The sequence below is a fragment of the Trachurus trachurus genome, assembly GCF_905171665.1.
Source record: "Trachurus trachurus genome assembly, chromosome: 2".
Classification (NCBI taxonomy): domain Eukaryota; kingdom Metazoa; phylum Chordata; class Actinopteri; order Carangiformes; family Carangidae; genus Trachurus; species Trachurus trachurus.
Genome location: NC_139914.1, coordinates 5256358 through 5272635, shown reverse-complemented (window position 1 = coordinate 5272635; position 16278 = coordinate 5256358). Strand labels below are relative to the sequence as shown.

The 16278-nt window shown below is 42.2% G+C and overlaps 1 protein-coding gene across 1 annotated transcript in view; it reads right to left on the bottom strand.

Moving 5' to 3' along the window:
* The window catches only part of LOC311000372 (gamma-aminobutyric acid receptor subunit beta-3-like), a gene marked incomplete at both ends in the record, with an annotated part of 70626 nt that overhangs the window by 34159 nt on the left and 20189 nt on the right, over positions 1-16278 (bottom strand). Inside the window, 3 exons of the mRNA XM_083991056.1 lie at positions 13160-13227; positions 13370-13461; positions 15013-15060. Of these exons, the coding sequence (XP_083847182.1) occupies positions 13160-13227; positions 13370-13461; positions 15013-15060 (208 nt within the window). The remainder of the gene's footprint in view (positions 1-13159; positions 13228-13369; positions 13462-15012; positions 15061-16278) is intronic.

The window sequence follows — 16278 nt, the reverse complement described above, 5'->3', positions numbered from 1 at the left end:
GAAACCTTTCAAATGCACAACCTGATCTGAACCCCTCTGTGCCATAATGCCAACAACATCCAAAACCTGCATTAAATATTCTTGGAATCAGAAATTGCCAATGCACTAACTATGGCACCCTAATTATCTTATATAGGTCTTCCAGCTATGAAAAGAAGAGAATATCTTTCCTCTGCACTCTCCATGTGGCTTAATATACCCCCATGTCTTTTATCCAGCATCCGGCTTCCTGCCTGATGGAATGTAATTGGCCTCGGGAGAGAGCATGCTGTAGGATCAAGTGATGATCACTCAGATTTAGAATAAGCAGAGCGGGCACTTCCTGGTTTGGAGTGCCAACCCACTGGTAGGATGCATCATTTCAGAGATAGGGGTTTCCCATTCTACTACTTCTAACTCTACACCCCATTCATGACATCAGTCCAGCACTGCATTACTGTACACGTACACCTTTAAGACACTGCGCGTGTTGACCTGGGGAATGTTCAAACTCACAGCCGCCGGTTCATTTCTTTTCTCGCCGCCACTCACAGCCTTTATGCTCGGCAATAAAAGTGGACAGGTAAACTATGAACTGGATTTATGATAGGAGTTATTGCAAAGGTCATCAGTCACCGGACTGACAGTCTGATTCTACCTGCTGTAATAGATACAGCAGATATATGAGGTTTGAGAAGACCCCAGCAGAAATGGAATTGAGGAACACTACACCCTTTTCTTTTCTTATTGATTTTAGTAATATAAAGGTCAAGAGAAATCAAGCCTGACTGTACTATTGATAAGGTTTTCTTTTAAGAATTGTATGCCTTTATTACAGTAGACCCAACAGCAGAGAGATGACAGGACATACTGTACAATGTAGAGCACAGAGAAAGGGAAAGAGGTGCATTCATGGCTGGAACCGTACAGCCCAAGGCCACCTCCATCATTTTCAGGATGTTCATGTAATTCCTATGAATATTATAATGGCTTTATACTCTACTGGAGTAGAATTGCAGTGTTAGTGACTAGTGGTGCCCAGCTCTGGGGTCTGGACCCCCAAGGGTTGTTATTATGCAAGAGCATCTTCATACCCTTTACAAGGTTTGCTTCTAAGTCGGATTCATCCAACTCTCATTACTGCACAGAATATCATTGTTTTACCTTAATGAACACCACCTGCTCATGAGGAAAAAGGAGATTGTGCCGTTTCATCATTAGCATAAATTATGTTCCTAAATTCCCACAAAAGCTTTTGCTTCATTCACAAAATGAACAAAAACTAAATAATTTGACACGTTGGAGCTTCAGCTCGTGCTGTTGTTAGTAAGGTAGGAGTGGTGTGAGGGAAACCATCACAGCAGCACTTTGCATTGACAGAAATAAAGTGTGAAGATCTTATGAAGTTAGATGCAAAAAGAGAAGCCCTGCTTAAGAACAAAGCATAGCAAATAGAAAATTGTAGATGTGAGACAACTACAACAGATTCTCTTCTGCTCATGTGAGTGGTTTTTGCATGAAGCCGTCTGTCTGTTTGTGACCGTCACCGACCGAGCCAGAGCACTTAATCACCTCGTCCTTTTCTTTTTGAGGACTGGGTTAGATGATACCTAATCTCTGCTGAAAACCTGTTTCACCCCTGAGTGCTGCCTTCTTTGACGGCATCTGTTATTTAAGCATATGACACACTTTTGGGACCTCATTTAATAAGAAACAGCCCACATTCACAGTGTGTACTTGCACACAAAAAAGAAAAAAGAAAAACCCATAAGTGACAGCCAATGGAAAAAACTGTGAAAATACCGTCCAACATGGCAGATTTCATCAATTTATAAGAGACCAGAGAATCAGTTTTTCATCAGGGGAGAGAAGAGTGTGAGAAAGATGTGTACTCTTACGTGTACTGCAATGTGGCCATGGCTCTCTCTGAGAAAATGTTCTGTTTGTACATCCATCAGTGGTTAGACCATGTCTTTTTTGCCCTCTTTTCCTTGTTATGAGGCAATACATCATAACATATTAGACAGTGTGGAAATTATCCTATATATTGAAGGCCAACACTCATTGAATGGGAAAAGCCCAATTCAATCACCTCCCTGTGTTTGCTCTCAATAAGGGACAGTGCTATTTTTACCTTTCTATAGCAGCAGAAGGAGGGGGAATAGGGACTCGTTGAGGGATTCCCCGCACTGCGGTGATATATGCCTCAGGGCCGTCCCGAGGGAATGCTCCAAAATTACATTAAAGTGACTCAAATTGCCTTCCTGAACGTGGGGTTCATATGGAGTACACGGTGATTACATATCATATCATCGTTTTTCTCCCCAGCACAGGAATGTGAAGTTAAGTCGAGGGGAGGGGGGGGGCTTGCCGCGGTCATTTATTTTTCATGTTGCTGTTGAGCAGGGTCGGCTTTGATATGTTGTCAGATGTAATGAGGATGATTCTTTATTTTTCAGCTCATTAACACGTTTCCTGCTCAGTCGTGTCGTGCGGCCGTGGGAGCTGGTGGTCCAGTCGCAGCCTGTGCTCAGGACAGAGAGCGTGTGCCGTGTGGCGAACAATGTTAGCAGGACGTTTCCTAGATTGCGGTGGTATCACGACACAGCAGTCAGTGTGAGAGAGAGATTAAATTGAATGTGGGTCACTTCACAGCCAAAACTCTGCTTATCTGAGTTCTCACACACCCTGAGTAAAAGTGCATATCCAGTGGAGTTAATTGAATAATTGAGGCTTCAACCGGTCACTGTCATTATCTCGCCTAAAAACATATGCTAATAGCCAAACAGTTGGACCTACTGGGAATTTATGTGTTGTGGGAAAAGGGAGCTTTATCAATAATTCATAATCCATAGTCCTAGTTCACAGAAAATCTCAGCCCACCTCCCTAAAAAAAAAAAAGTTACCAGGGCAGGTAGTGCAAAGCTGCACTCAGCCTCATCTGAAATTCATTTTGATTGTCTCCATGCAAGATTGATGAGGAATCCTTGGCTGCGTGTTTGTACAGGCTACATGGTTAATTTAAATCATTTATGTCTTGTGTGTGTGAGTGTGTGTGTGGGTGTGCGATGTAGCCGCTCACTGCGCTGCCCACCTGCTGACATGCGGACGAAGAGATGGAAACACATACCTGAAGCGATACCACAAGGGAAGAGGGGGGAAGGAGGAAGAGGAGCGATGCGATAAGGGTCAAAACAAGGCTGTGTGAAAGAGACATTAGTCACTTCAAGGGTTTGATGGAGGGTAAAGTTACAGTGGAAATGGAGGGGGAGGAGGGGGGGGGAAAGGGGGGGCAAGTCAGTACTCATTCATACAGCAAATTTAATTTCCACCACATGCTGTGATCAATCCACATTGACCGCTTTAATGGGACTATGACTGATAACACTTATTGGCCTTTATGTCACAAAATCCTGGAAACTGACAAGGATTTATTTTCTAATCACTTAAAGGAACAGTGGAAAGGTTAAGCTCATGTTATTGCCAGTAGACTATCAGCTTCACTGCGCCAGTGCAGGCTGCCAATGCAAGTTATTAAAAGGGAGAAGATCAATCTTTGTAACAGAAAGTTGTTAGTGTTTTTCTACTCAAGGAACCCCATGTAGATACAGGAACAACATATTCATCCACCAGATCTGTATAGAGGCCAATTATTGAATCAGAGAAAGTAGTCCCTGCTTTGTCATTGCTGGATTAAAGTGGAACCTCACAAAGTCTGTTTACAGGCGTTGGGAAATGCTACTGCATATGTATGAACCTGTGTTTCATCTGTGTGAAATCTAATAACCAGCCTCAGTGACGTCTGTTGATTCAGTTTCAGGTGGGGTGAGAAATAAGAATCAAGAGTTTAACTTTGCTTTTCTTTGTCTAATATGATGGAAAACTGATTATATTTTAGTTTTATTCTGTTACCCAGACAAGACAAGATATTGCCAGATGTCAGGTTGCACTATTTTCCGGCATTTTATGGACAAAAAATGTACATTTTGTCAAATGAAGAAGGGCGGATTGTCAAGAAACAACATAGGACTGTGCCTTTAATTTGAGCAGGTTTCATTTGAAATTACTCATTGATTACTCTGACATAGGTGTACTTATCATTCATGGGTTAAATAGCCAGTGGGATATAAGCCCATTATTTTCAGGAAACACATCTGCCGCAGATACCTCTAGGGCTGGCCACTAACAATCTTTTTCATTATTGATGGATATGTTGATTATTGTTCGATCTATTGACGACATGTTTAATTTTTTAGATAAATAGCAAACTGTGAACAATGGCCCTTTGCAGTTTCCCTGAACTCATGGTGACATAAGGAATGAATATATATATATATATATATATATATATATATATATATATATATATATATATATATATATATATATATATATATAAAAATGACATCATTACCTACTGCATCTCCATGCAGTTCATCTCTTTATGTCACCATGAGTTCAGGGAAACTGCAAAGGGCCATTGTTCACAGTTTGCTATTTATCTAAAAAATTAAACATGTCGTCAATAGATCGAACAATAATCAACATATCCATCAATAATGAAAAAGATTGTTAGTGGCCAGCCCTAGAGGTATCTGCGGCAGATGTGTTTCCTGAAAATAATGGGCTTATATCCCACTGGCTATTTAACCCATGAATGATAAGTACACCTATGTCAGAGTAATCAATGAGTAATTTCAAATGAAACCTGCTCAAATTAAAGGCACAGTCCTATGTTGTTTCTTGACAATCCGCCCTTCTTCATTTGACAAAATGTACATTTTTTGTCCATAAAATGCCGGAAAATAGTGCAACCTGACATCTGGCAATATCTTGTCTTGTCTGGGTAACAGAATAAAACTAAAATATAATCAGTTTTCCATCATATTAGACAAAGAAAAGCAAAGTAAACTCTTGATTCTTATTTCTCACCCCACCTGAAACTGAATCAACCGACGTCACTGAGGCTGGTTATTAGATTTCACACAGATGAAACACAGGTTCATACATATGCAGTAGCATTTCCCAACGCCTGTAAACAGACTTCTGTGAGGTTCCACTTTAATCCAGCAATGACAAAGCAGGGACTACTTTCTCTGATTCAATAATTGGCCTCTATACAGATCTGGTGGATGAATATGTTGTTCCTGTATCTACATGGGGTTCCTTGAGTAAAAAACACTAACAACTTCCTGTTACAAAGATTGATCTTCTCCCTTTTAATAACTTGCATTGGCAGCCTGCACTGGCGCAGTGAAGCTGATAGTCTACTGGCAATAACATGAGCTTAACCTTTCCACTGTTCCTTTAAGTGATTAGAAAATAAATCCTTGTCAGTTTCCAGGATTTTGTGACATAAAGGCCAATAAGTGTTATCAGTCATAGTCCCATTAAAGCGGTCAATGTGGATTGATCACAGCATGTGGTGGAAATTAAATTTGCTGTATGAATGAGTACTATAGACTTGCCCCCCCTTTCCCCCTCCCCTCCTCCCCCTCCCATTTCCACTGTAACTTTACCCTCCATCAAACCCTTGAAGTGACTAATGTCTCTTTCACACAGCCTTGTTTTGACCCTTATCGCATCGCTCCTCTTCCTCCTTCCCCCCTCTTCCCTTGTGGTATCGCTTCAGGTATGTGTTTCCATCTCTTCGTCCGCATGTCAGCAGGTGGGCAGCGCAGTGAGCGGCTACATCGCACACCCACACACACACTCACACACACAAGACATAAATGATTTAAATTAACCATGTAGCCTGTACAAACACGCAGCCAAGGATTCCTCATCAATCTTGCATGGAGACAATCAAAATGAATTTCAGATGAGGCTGAGTGCAGCTTTGCACTACCTGCCCTGGTAACTTTTTTTTTTTTAGGGAGGTGGGCTGAGATTTTCTGTGAACTAGGACTATGGATTATGAATTATTGATAAAGCTCCCTTTTCCCACAACACATAAATTCCCAGTAGGTCCAACTGTTTGGCTATTAGCATATGTTTTTAGGCGAGATAATGACAGTGACCGGTTGAAGCCTCAATTATTCAATTAACTCCACTGGATATGCACTTTTACTCAGGGTGTGTGAGAACTCAGATAAGCAGAGTTTTGGCTGTGAAGTGACCCACATTCAATTTAATCTCTCTCTCACACTGACTGCTGTGTCGTGATACCACCGCAATCTAGGAAACGTCCTGCTAACATTGTTCGCCACACGGCACACGCTCTCTGTCCTGAGCGCAGGCTGCGACTGGACCACCAGCTCCCACGGCCGCACGACACGACTGAGCAGGAAATGTGTTAATGAGCTGAAAAATAAAGAATCGTCCTCATTACATCTGACAACATATCAAAGCCGACCCTGCTCAACAGCAACATGAAAAATAAATGACCGCGGCAAGCCCCCCCCCTCCCCTCGACTTAACTTCACATTCCTGTGCTGGGGAGAAAAACGATGATATGATATGTAATCACCGTGTACTCCATATGAACCCCACGTTCAGGAAGGCAATTTGAGTCACTTTAATGTAATTTTGGAGCATTCCCTCGGGACGGCCCTGAGGCATATATCACCGCAGTGCGGGGGAATCCCTCAACGAGTCCCTATTCCCCCTCCTTCTGCTGCTATAGAAAGGTAAAAATAGCACTGTCCCTTATTGAGAGCAAACACAGGGAGGTGATTGAATTGGGCTTTTCCCATTCAATGAGTGTTGGCCTTCAATATATAGGATAATTTCCACACTGTCTAATATGTTATGATGTATTGCCTCATAACAAGGAAAAGAGGGCAAAAAAGACATGGTCTAACCACTGATGGATGTACAAACAGAACATTTTCTCAGAGAGAGCCATGGCCACATTGCAGTACACGTAAGAGTACACAGTCTTTCTCACACTCTTCTCTCCCCTGATGAAAAACTGATTCTCTGGTCTCTTATAAATTGATGAAATCTGCCATGTTGGACGGTATTTTCACAGTTTTTTCCATTGGCTGTCACTTATGGGTTTTTCTTTTTTCTTTTTTGTGTGCAAGTACACACTGTGAATGTGGGCTGTTTCTTATTAAATGAGGTCCCAAAAGTGTGTCATATGCTTAAATAACAGATGCCGTCAAAGAAGGCAGCACTCAGGGGTGAAACAGGTTTTCAGCAGAGATTAGGTATCATCTAACCCAGTCCTCAAAAAGAAAAGGACGAGGTGATTAAGTGCTCTGGCTCGGTCGGTGACGCTCACAAACAGACAGACGGCTTCATGCAAAAACCACTCACATGAGCAGAAGAGAATCTGTTGTAGTAGTCTCACATCTACAATTTTCTATTTGCTATGCTTTGTTCTTAAGCAGGGCTTCTCTTTTTGCATCTAACTTCATATCAGATCTATTCACACTTTATTTCTGTCAATGCAAAGTGCTGCTGTGATGGTTTCCCTCACACCACTCCTACCTTACTAACAACAGCACGAGCTGAAGCTCCAACGTGTCAAATTATTTAGTTTTTGTTCATTTTGTGAATGAAGCAAAAGCTTTTGTGGGAATTTAGGAAGATAATTTATGCTAATGATGAAACGGCACAATCTCCTTTTTCCTCATGAGCAGGTGGTGTTCATTAAGGTAAAACAATGATATTCTGTGCAGTAATGAGAGTTGGATGAATCCGACTTAGAAGCAAACCTTGTATAAGGGTATGAAGATGCTCTTGCATAATAACAACCCTTGGGGGGTCCAGACCCCAGAGCTGGGCACCACTAGTCACTAACACTGCAATTCTACTCCAGTAGAGTATAAGCCATTATAATATTCATAGGAATTACATGAACATCCTGAAAATGATGGAGGTGGCCTTGGGCTGTACGGTTCCAGCCATGAATGCACCTCTTTCCCTTTCTCTGTGCTCTACATTGTACAGTATGTCCTGTCATCTCTCTGCTGTTGGGTCTGTAATAAAGGCATACAATTCTTAAAAGAAAACCTTATCAATAGTACAGTCAGGCTTGATTTCTCTTGACCTTTATATTACTCAAATCAATAAGAAAAGAAAAGGGTGTAGTGTTCCTCAATTCCATTTCTGCTGGGGTCTTCTCAAACCTCATATATCTGCTGTATCTATTACAGCAGGTAGAATCAGACTGTCAGTCCGGTGACTGATGACCTTTGCAATAACTCCTATCATAAATCCAGTTCATAGTTCATTACCTGTCCACTTTTATTTGCCAGAGCATAAAGGCTGTTTTGAGTGGCGGCGAGAAAAGAAATGAAGCCGGCGGCTGTGAGTTTGAACATTCCCCAGGTCAACACGCGCAGTGTCTTAAAGGTGTACGTTGTACAGTAATGCAGTGCTGGACTGATGTCATGAATGGGGTGTAGAGTTAGAAGTAGTAGAATGGGAAACCCCTATCTCTGAAATGATGCATCCTACCAGTGGGTTGGCACTCCAAACCAGGAAGTGCCCGCTCTGCTTATTCTAAATCTGAGTGATCATCACTTGATCCTACAGCATGCTCTCTCCCGAGGCCAATTACATTCCATCAGGCAGGAAGCCGGATGCTGGATAAAAGACATGGGGGTATATTAAGCCACATGGAGAGTGCAGAGGAAAGATATTCTCTTCTTTTCATAGCTGGAAGACCTATATAAGATAATTAGGGTGCCATAGTTAGTGCATTGGCAATTTCTGATTCCAAGAATTATTTAATGCAGGTTTTGGATGTTGTTGGCAATTATGGCACAGAGGGGTTCAGATCAGGTTGTGCATTTGAAAGGTTTCTAACCTTAACGCCTCATAAACTCACCCTTGTGTCATCTACATGCATATATACATGTAAATTACCTGAGATATATAAACACACGGGTTATGGCAAAGAAAATCAAAGAGAAGCTATAGCTAAAATAAAAAACCCAAACCAGGCAGCAGGAACATTTGGAGAGAGAGAGATCTTTTCAACTCTCCATAATGACAGAATTTTTTTTTTCTTTTCATTTCTAACACCCACACACAGCTGTGGGTGTATGGATGACTAGCTTGTTCAACCTGTTACACTGACAGTGCAGCTCTGACCATTTCCCCTGTGTGAGTGGCTCTACCTGTATCATTTCATTTCTCAAAAAATATTATGATGATCTTCGCGAGGCACAGATAATGCCCTGGGAAAAGTGCTCTTACTGCAACAGAGAATCATGCCATGTCCATTTCTGCAAGCAAAGGTTGTAATAATGAAAACACACCTACACACAGTGGCCTTGTTTTCCACTTAAAGTTCCTTCAAAACACTATTTCCAAACATTGCAAATGCAGACAAGCAATCCACTCATCTTCAACCTCTGAACCTTCTATAAAAGCAATTTTCTAAAACTAAAACAAAAAAAACCTCTTCTTTCTCTGATTATTATTCCAAAACAACACTAACAACTTACACATTTTCAGGGGATCCATTCATTATGTAGTGTACAACTACTTTCCAAGTAGGCAAGTAATCTATTTTGCCTTGTTCTGATCTTGTCCTCGTATGTGTTTCTCATCAGTGGAGGCCCCTGGTGCACTACAAACAAACCTCAGAGGTAATTAGTGTGCCTTTCTCAGACGCTTTAGCATCTGCTGGTGCAGGAGCTTGCGCCCTGCGATGAGTCGCAGCGGCAGAAACTGACTTAGTCGACCTGCCCTGCCAGGTGGGTTCTAGGACAAGACAGATGCTCCTACACTCGCTGTCTCGCAAGCTCACGGGTTGTTTCAATCTCCTTCCACCACCTCCTCCTCTCCCTTACACCTTCCTTTCCCCTGGATTTCAAATATCTTCGATCTTTCACTTTCTCTGCTCTATTCTCTTCAGGTTCTTCAGCCATTCAATAAATCTTTAGACCTTATCTTTCTCTTCTTCACTTTATTTTCTAAGACTCTTGATCTGCGCGAGTGTTATGTCCAGTGAAATTCCCCGAGATAATAGAGCTGCAAAGACCACCTTCAGCTCAGGCATGGATTGATGAAATGAACTTCTAAACCACATCGAGTAAAACCAGAGTGAAGGTAAGTATAGAAGTCAGGAAAGCTCATAGTGTGAGGCAGAAAATACCAACCACAGATCTACTTTGCAGGGTGTCTGTAGGTATTTATGGACTGTACCCAAATCATATTTTGGGTGGGAAATCATCATGAAGTTCATTAGCTTCATTAGCTTCCTTTTATTCTATTAATTCCACAGAGGGAACCTGAAATATAAATTCAGGGAGAGAATGAACTGCGTGCAACTGAAAGAAAAATACACAAACCTCCCCTTCCACCCCTTGTGCACAGTTCCTAATAACCGCTAATTAACCTGTGTATGTCTTTAGCCCAATGCTGTTTCTTTCTTTATCTGCAGAGTAAAATACAAGCCTCGTTTTAGCATAACAAGCAGTCCTTAACTTTTACGTAAAACTACTCGGCCAGCCTGTTGAGTGGATTTAGTCACTGAAATGTTACTGAAATTAACGCAGAATGCTGCCAAACAACTTGGAAATTGTATTCTTCGCTAAAAGAAACAGAGAGAGCAGCATTTATCTGGGCTGCGCTGTTTGGTGGCGCTGAATGGATGAAGCATGGCACTGTCACTGTCAGGACAAAAGCGCTCATTATCCATTTCCCTCTGGAGCAACCCCCATGCTAAAAAGAAAAAAAAAGAAAAAGAAAACGCAGACGGTTCCCAGTGTTGGATAAAAAGGATCCACTAAATGTCAAACACTGGTGCGCGAACAAACAGCTTGACCAGTCTTGTTTTGGCCTCAGCGCTGGATGACACCCAGAAATTATCCATCTAACAAGCGCAGATGCACAGACGCACATGTGCAGTCCCTCAGTGCACTGGTGGCAAAGACAAATAAACCTAATTAATTATCAGTTCAAGTGTGATCCCAGCTGTCTGACTTCCTGGTTGATCAGCTGCCTTCACCTGCTCCGTGTCTGTCCTAATGTGAACCACTGGACTTTTGTCAAACAAGGCTTTCAGCATGGATCATATAGGGTCAGCTAGACTAACTAGAGCAATAGATGTTGTATTATTCCTAACATGCTTCACTCTTTCACCTTGTATCACTGAACTCCATGCAAACTAAAGGCAGCTAGTCTCTCCCATGGATTTCAAGTCCCATAATGACACAACGCCTTAAACCCTAAGGCCACTATTACTTTCATATACGACAGCAAATGACTTTGAGACAAATGTAATGCCACTTGATGTGAGGAAACATTCACAAATGTATCCGCCAAGTCTCAGAATAAAAACCCAGAGCACATCTACACAGTGATGATAACTGACTATATTCCAGCTGATTTTCTTTCCTGCATTTCCTCATGACAATTTAAGCATGATGAACACTTTACACTGTTATGTCGAGGAACTGACAGCACTTGGTTAAGGCTAGAAAAGAAGGCCAAGTAGTGCTGCAGCTAAGGTACGGGATGAATAGGAAAAGACAATTCTGATCCTGTTGAAACATCAGATGTTCATTTTAATACTTTTTGCTGGGTTGGCCTTAATTTGACCGCTACATTAGTTAAAGCTGCCATCTCTTGCTAAAGGCTCTTGACAAACTCCTACATGAGAAACATTAGCAACTGGATGAATATGAAGGACAACATGGTTTCATCTGAGTTTCTGTTGCTTATTATCTTTGAAGCACTTTCTATTGAATTTAATTGTATTTACAATATTCCTACTTTAAAGTTTCTACATCGGAAAGAGGAAAAGTTGGATGAAGGACGTACTATTACTTTTCTCTTGTAGGATATTCTTTTTTTTTTTTTTAAAGCAGAAGATTTGAGAAACTGTACAGTAATAAGGAAATGTTCTGAATTAATGATTCAACAAAAACTACATTAGGTATGCTAGAAAGATATATTACGTCTTTGCACAAACCAAATGTTGCTACTTAACAGCATCTAGGCAGCAACAGCACATTTGTCTCAAAGCACTCTCTGGAAAGTCTGTTTTTTTAAAGCCAGGAGTCACCTGGTGAAGTAATCATTGAGTCATTAGTATTGATCAACACCCGCCCACCACCACCCACCACCTACCACCTACCACACATGTAATAAGGACCAGGCATTATATGTGTGAAATGATGTTCTATGCACTGTGATGAAGCCCGAGTGGATGGTCGAGGTGTGAACTGCTGCATCCCTGACTGACCTGAAGTCGACTCCTCATGGACACATTGTTTTGGTGGCTTTCAGCAGCCGGCGTGTCTAATAAAAGTCGTAATGGTTACACCTACACAATCAATGGCCTGTGAAAGAGCAGAGGTGTTGGTCTGGAATCAGAGTTTGCGGCTTATGGGATTCAAAGCCTGGATTCAGACCAATTACAAGCAACGTCCTCCATTCAGACTGGGGCCGGAGTCTTACACGTCACATTTTTCCTGCAAAAGGACGGAAATTGTAGCCATTGGGGCGAGACAGTGTCACTTGTTTCCAGTGCAATTTGGGTCATCGTTGGCTGGTATTTTAAGATACAATAGCCTGAAGTTACTTTCCTGCGTGTGCGAACACGTGTCAACGCCGGGGCGAGCAGCATCCGGCTCATGAATTAGCAAATCCAATCAGAGTTCCCTGATAGCTGCCTGCTCAGAGGGCCTCCTGGGTGGACACTCCTGAAACTCTGTTAACTGCAGCTCCAGAGGTTAACAAGCAGAGCAACTTGAGAGCTAAGGTTTCTCCTGGCTGTCGATTCACAGAGTCCAGCATTAACAGAACAGTATATGTCTTTCTTTAGTCTTATATGCATCATATGTGGACTGTACTGTCCATAAAACCAGTGCTCCAGCTTTAATTATCCTCTAAGTAAGTCGGTGCTTGCTGTCTGAGGATCAGCATTGTTGGTAACAGGAGCTGGAGGCTGTATTATGTTTATTTTTTGCACCCAGGCTGAGCATTGTGTGTACGTATGGTAACCCTGTGCTGGCAGTGTGAGTGAGATAAAGATGTTTTATTGCTTACAGGAAACCCAGCCCATCCATCTCAGCATCACATAATGGCTTCAGAGGGGGAAAAACTGGATTTACATCAGCACTTCCTACTAGCAAGTAAGCTCTGAAATCATGTTGTATGAATGCCAGCACACATTGTGTATATCAGCACAGAGACAGAGACAGGACTGCATGCATTATATGGTTGAGTAAACACAGAGAAACAAGCATTTATGGGATGTAAATTCACTCACCATGTTGACTTCTGACACCATGTCTATGCTCGCCACGTCTATGCTCATCCCGACTGCAACAGGGGCCCCTGGAAGAGGTTAAACAGCAGACTATGTATATAGGCCCACACCTCTACACCTGACCACAACACTGTGAATGGCGCCAAAAATAAAGCTGCGCTGCCTGCGGCGTGAAGGAGGATTAAATGTGGGGGGAAATACGGCACCTACCTCCAAAGTCTGGTCTCAGTCGGATATCATAACCCTTCAGTAGTTTATCCACCGTCTCCTTCACGAAAGACATGTTGCCCGGTTCATTGACGCTGAAATGATAAGAGGGGAAACATCACCTTGACTCGTGCACCAATCAGTCCGGCCAATAACCTTGACTTGTCAAAAAAAAAAAAAAAAAAAAACCCGACAAAAGCACTCACCTTTTCGCGCAACACACAATTGAACCGACAACCAGCGCGGAAAAGACGCGAAATTGACGAACCCTTTGCAAACCAAACATCACCCTTTTCTTAGTTTCTATAAATATTATTCTTTTTCTCTCTTCTTTTCGTTGTTTACAGCAGAGAGCAACCCCCCTCCAATCAACAGACGGTTCCACTCGCTCTTCAGATCAGAGTAAATCCATTGATTGCCCAAAAGGAGAAAGTCGAGTGAAGGGGTGGGAAAAAAGTCAGCAGCTCGCGTCGGATGGAGTCAGATATGAAATATGGGCTGACATCGCCTCCCTGGCATCAAACACTGGGCTCCGCTTTTCTTTAGCGTCTCTGACTGTGTGAGAGGCTGTTACATTCAGGAGCTGAAGCGCATATTGATGAGCGGGGCGTTCAGGGGGATGCTGCTGCTGCTGCTGCTGCTGCTGCTGGTGGCGGTGAAGGCACTCGGCTTGTTCAAATGAGCGACGAATCCCAACGCTCACACACTGTAAAAAATGCCCACCAGTAGCTGCAGCACAGTCTGGACATGCAGGGTTTTTATTTTCCTCCTCTAGAATATATAGTTATTGAGCAGGTATAAACTTATTTTTCATCCTTGCTGTGTATTAGTAGGGTATGAGGAGGTTTAACGGGTCATCCAGCACATCCATTCATTTTTAATAAGTTGTTCAACTCACAAAAGATGGATAAAAAAAATCAAACTGCAAGCAACTCAGTGTGTGTGTGTCGTTTAATTAGACCATTTTAATTGGTAATGTTGTGGAGGTTATCATAGTCTCAGTCCTGTTCAAATCAGATCTAATGGAACCAAAGCCAATTTCTCAAATTGTAAAAAGTTCCCCTCCAAACCACAGAGTAAATTATAGGGCTGAGTAATTAATCATTTAGTTAATTGTCGGCTGAGATTTTGCCTCCATGTAGGTCTCATTTTCCACAGTGCCTTTGTTTTAATTCAAATGATTGAAAATAATAATAATAATAATAATAATAATAATAATAATAATAATAATAATAATAATAATAATAATAATAATACATAAATAAATAAATAAATAATTGGCTTGTTAAAATGGACATTTTTTACAGTGCTCCTCACACCATCTGCGCCAATCGCCTTCCCCTGTGTTTCCTACAAAAATGGCGGGACCTGAACCAGTATGTAGTGAAGGAACAGGCTGCATTTATCAACCCATTAATCGATGCTCGTGATTGATTAGCCTGTTAATCGTCTATAATGGGTTCTTTTCCTTATCTAAAACAAGGGGCTCTACTATCAATTATTGAGGTCGACAAATATTGAAGTCGACGTCAGAAATTCCGAGGATAATTGAGACCGCGTGCGTGTGAGACACGCGCACACACACAGTTGGACACCCTCCGTAATAATTGATGTGTTAGTGTTGTTGTTGTTGTGACATTTCCTACCTCGTGTCATAGATCGCGAACAGCTTCTTGTTTCCGTCAACAGCGTTCCTGCAAGAAAAGGAGGGGGTGACATCAGTAGTGATCAAAAATAGCTTGTAGCCAATGAAAACACTGAAGGTAAATTAAAAGGCGGGTGATTATTCATTGACAACACATGTGTATGATCAGTAGAGATAGGCTACTCCTGTCTTCACCTGACTGAACTGACTTTTATTTCTGCACACAGCCCTGGTTTGTTATGTGGGTTAATTGATTGGTGCGGTCTGTGTTTCTATCCAGTGGCCCGCAGTAAAGCAGGAATCTGAATGCCTGCAGGGCAAATATTGAAAGGCATTATTTCCTCTGGGAGACCACCTCCCCCCCTCCCTCCTTCATCTTCTCATCTCCACATCCCCACATGAATCTGTTTTCCCTCCTTCTCTCATTCCTCCTGTCCAGCTCCGCGGGAGCTGTCCGCACCGAGCTGGTGCTGAAATCGGGGCCCGGAGGGGAACAACAGAGCGGCGCTTTCCCTCCATCTCCCGGCAGAGGCTCCCGTTCACAGACTGCATCTCCTGCACATGGCTTTAAGAAAGTGGTGGAAGGAGGCTAAATATCAAACGCTAATTATAGGCCTACCGTCTACGAAACATGGAGCTCGGCTACCCTCTTATGGCAACCGTCAGGATCATAACGACTTTGGTCTGACACAGTGGTTCTGTCAGTATGAAAATTCACAGCAAGATAAAAAGAAAAAGAAAAAAGAAGACTTCAGATCTGTCTTAGGTTTTTTTTCATTCACTAATCCAAAACACCTTGTCAGTCTCTGCCAATACACGGATAGTGGACCCAAACCCCTGACTACACATTTATTAGTAACATCTTTGACAGCAAAAATGATCGATTCCTGCTGCGCAATAATTGTATTTTTTCTCCCCCCGGTGTTCTGATTTTAAAAACACAGCCATACAGTAGCCTATCTGAACTTTTCTCTGCCAAGTTTAACATTTCATGGCTGTGTGTGCCTGCGAGTCAAATCCAAGGGTAGTAGTGCCCAAGAGGCACACTTCTGTTGCCAATGATATACTTCTGTTGCCAGGGATATACTTCTGTTGCTAGGGGCAGGCTGTATGGAATCGATGGAGTAGCTAAACGTTAGCATGGTTAGCACAGCTACTTTGACAAACAAATATCCAAATAAATATGAATGACGGTGGCAGCAGGACAGCAGAGGTAGAAACGAAAAAAAAAAGTCTAAATGGCTGAAACAGTCAGCCTCAAGTTGTT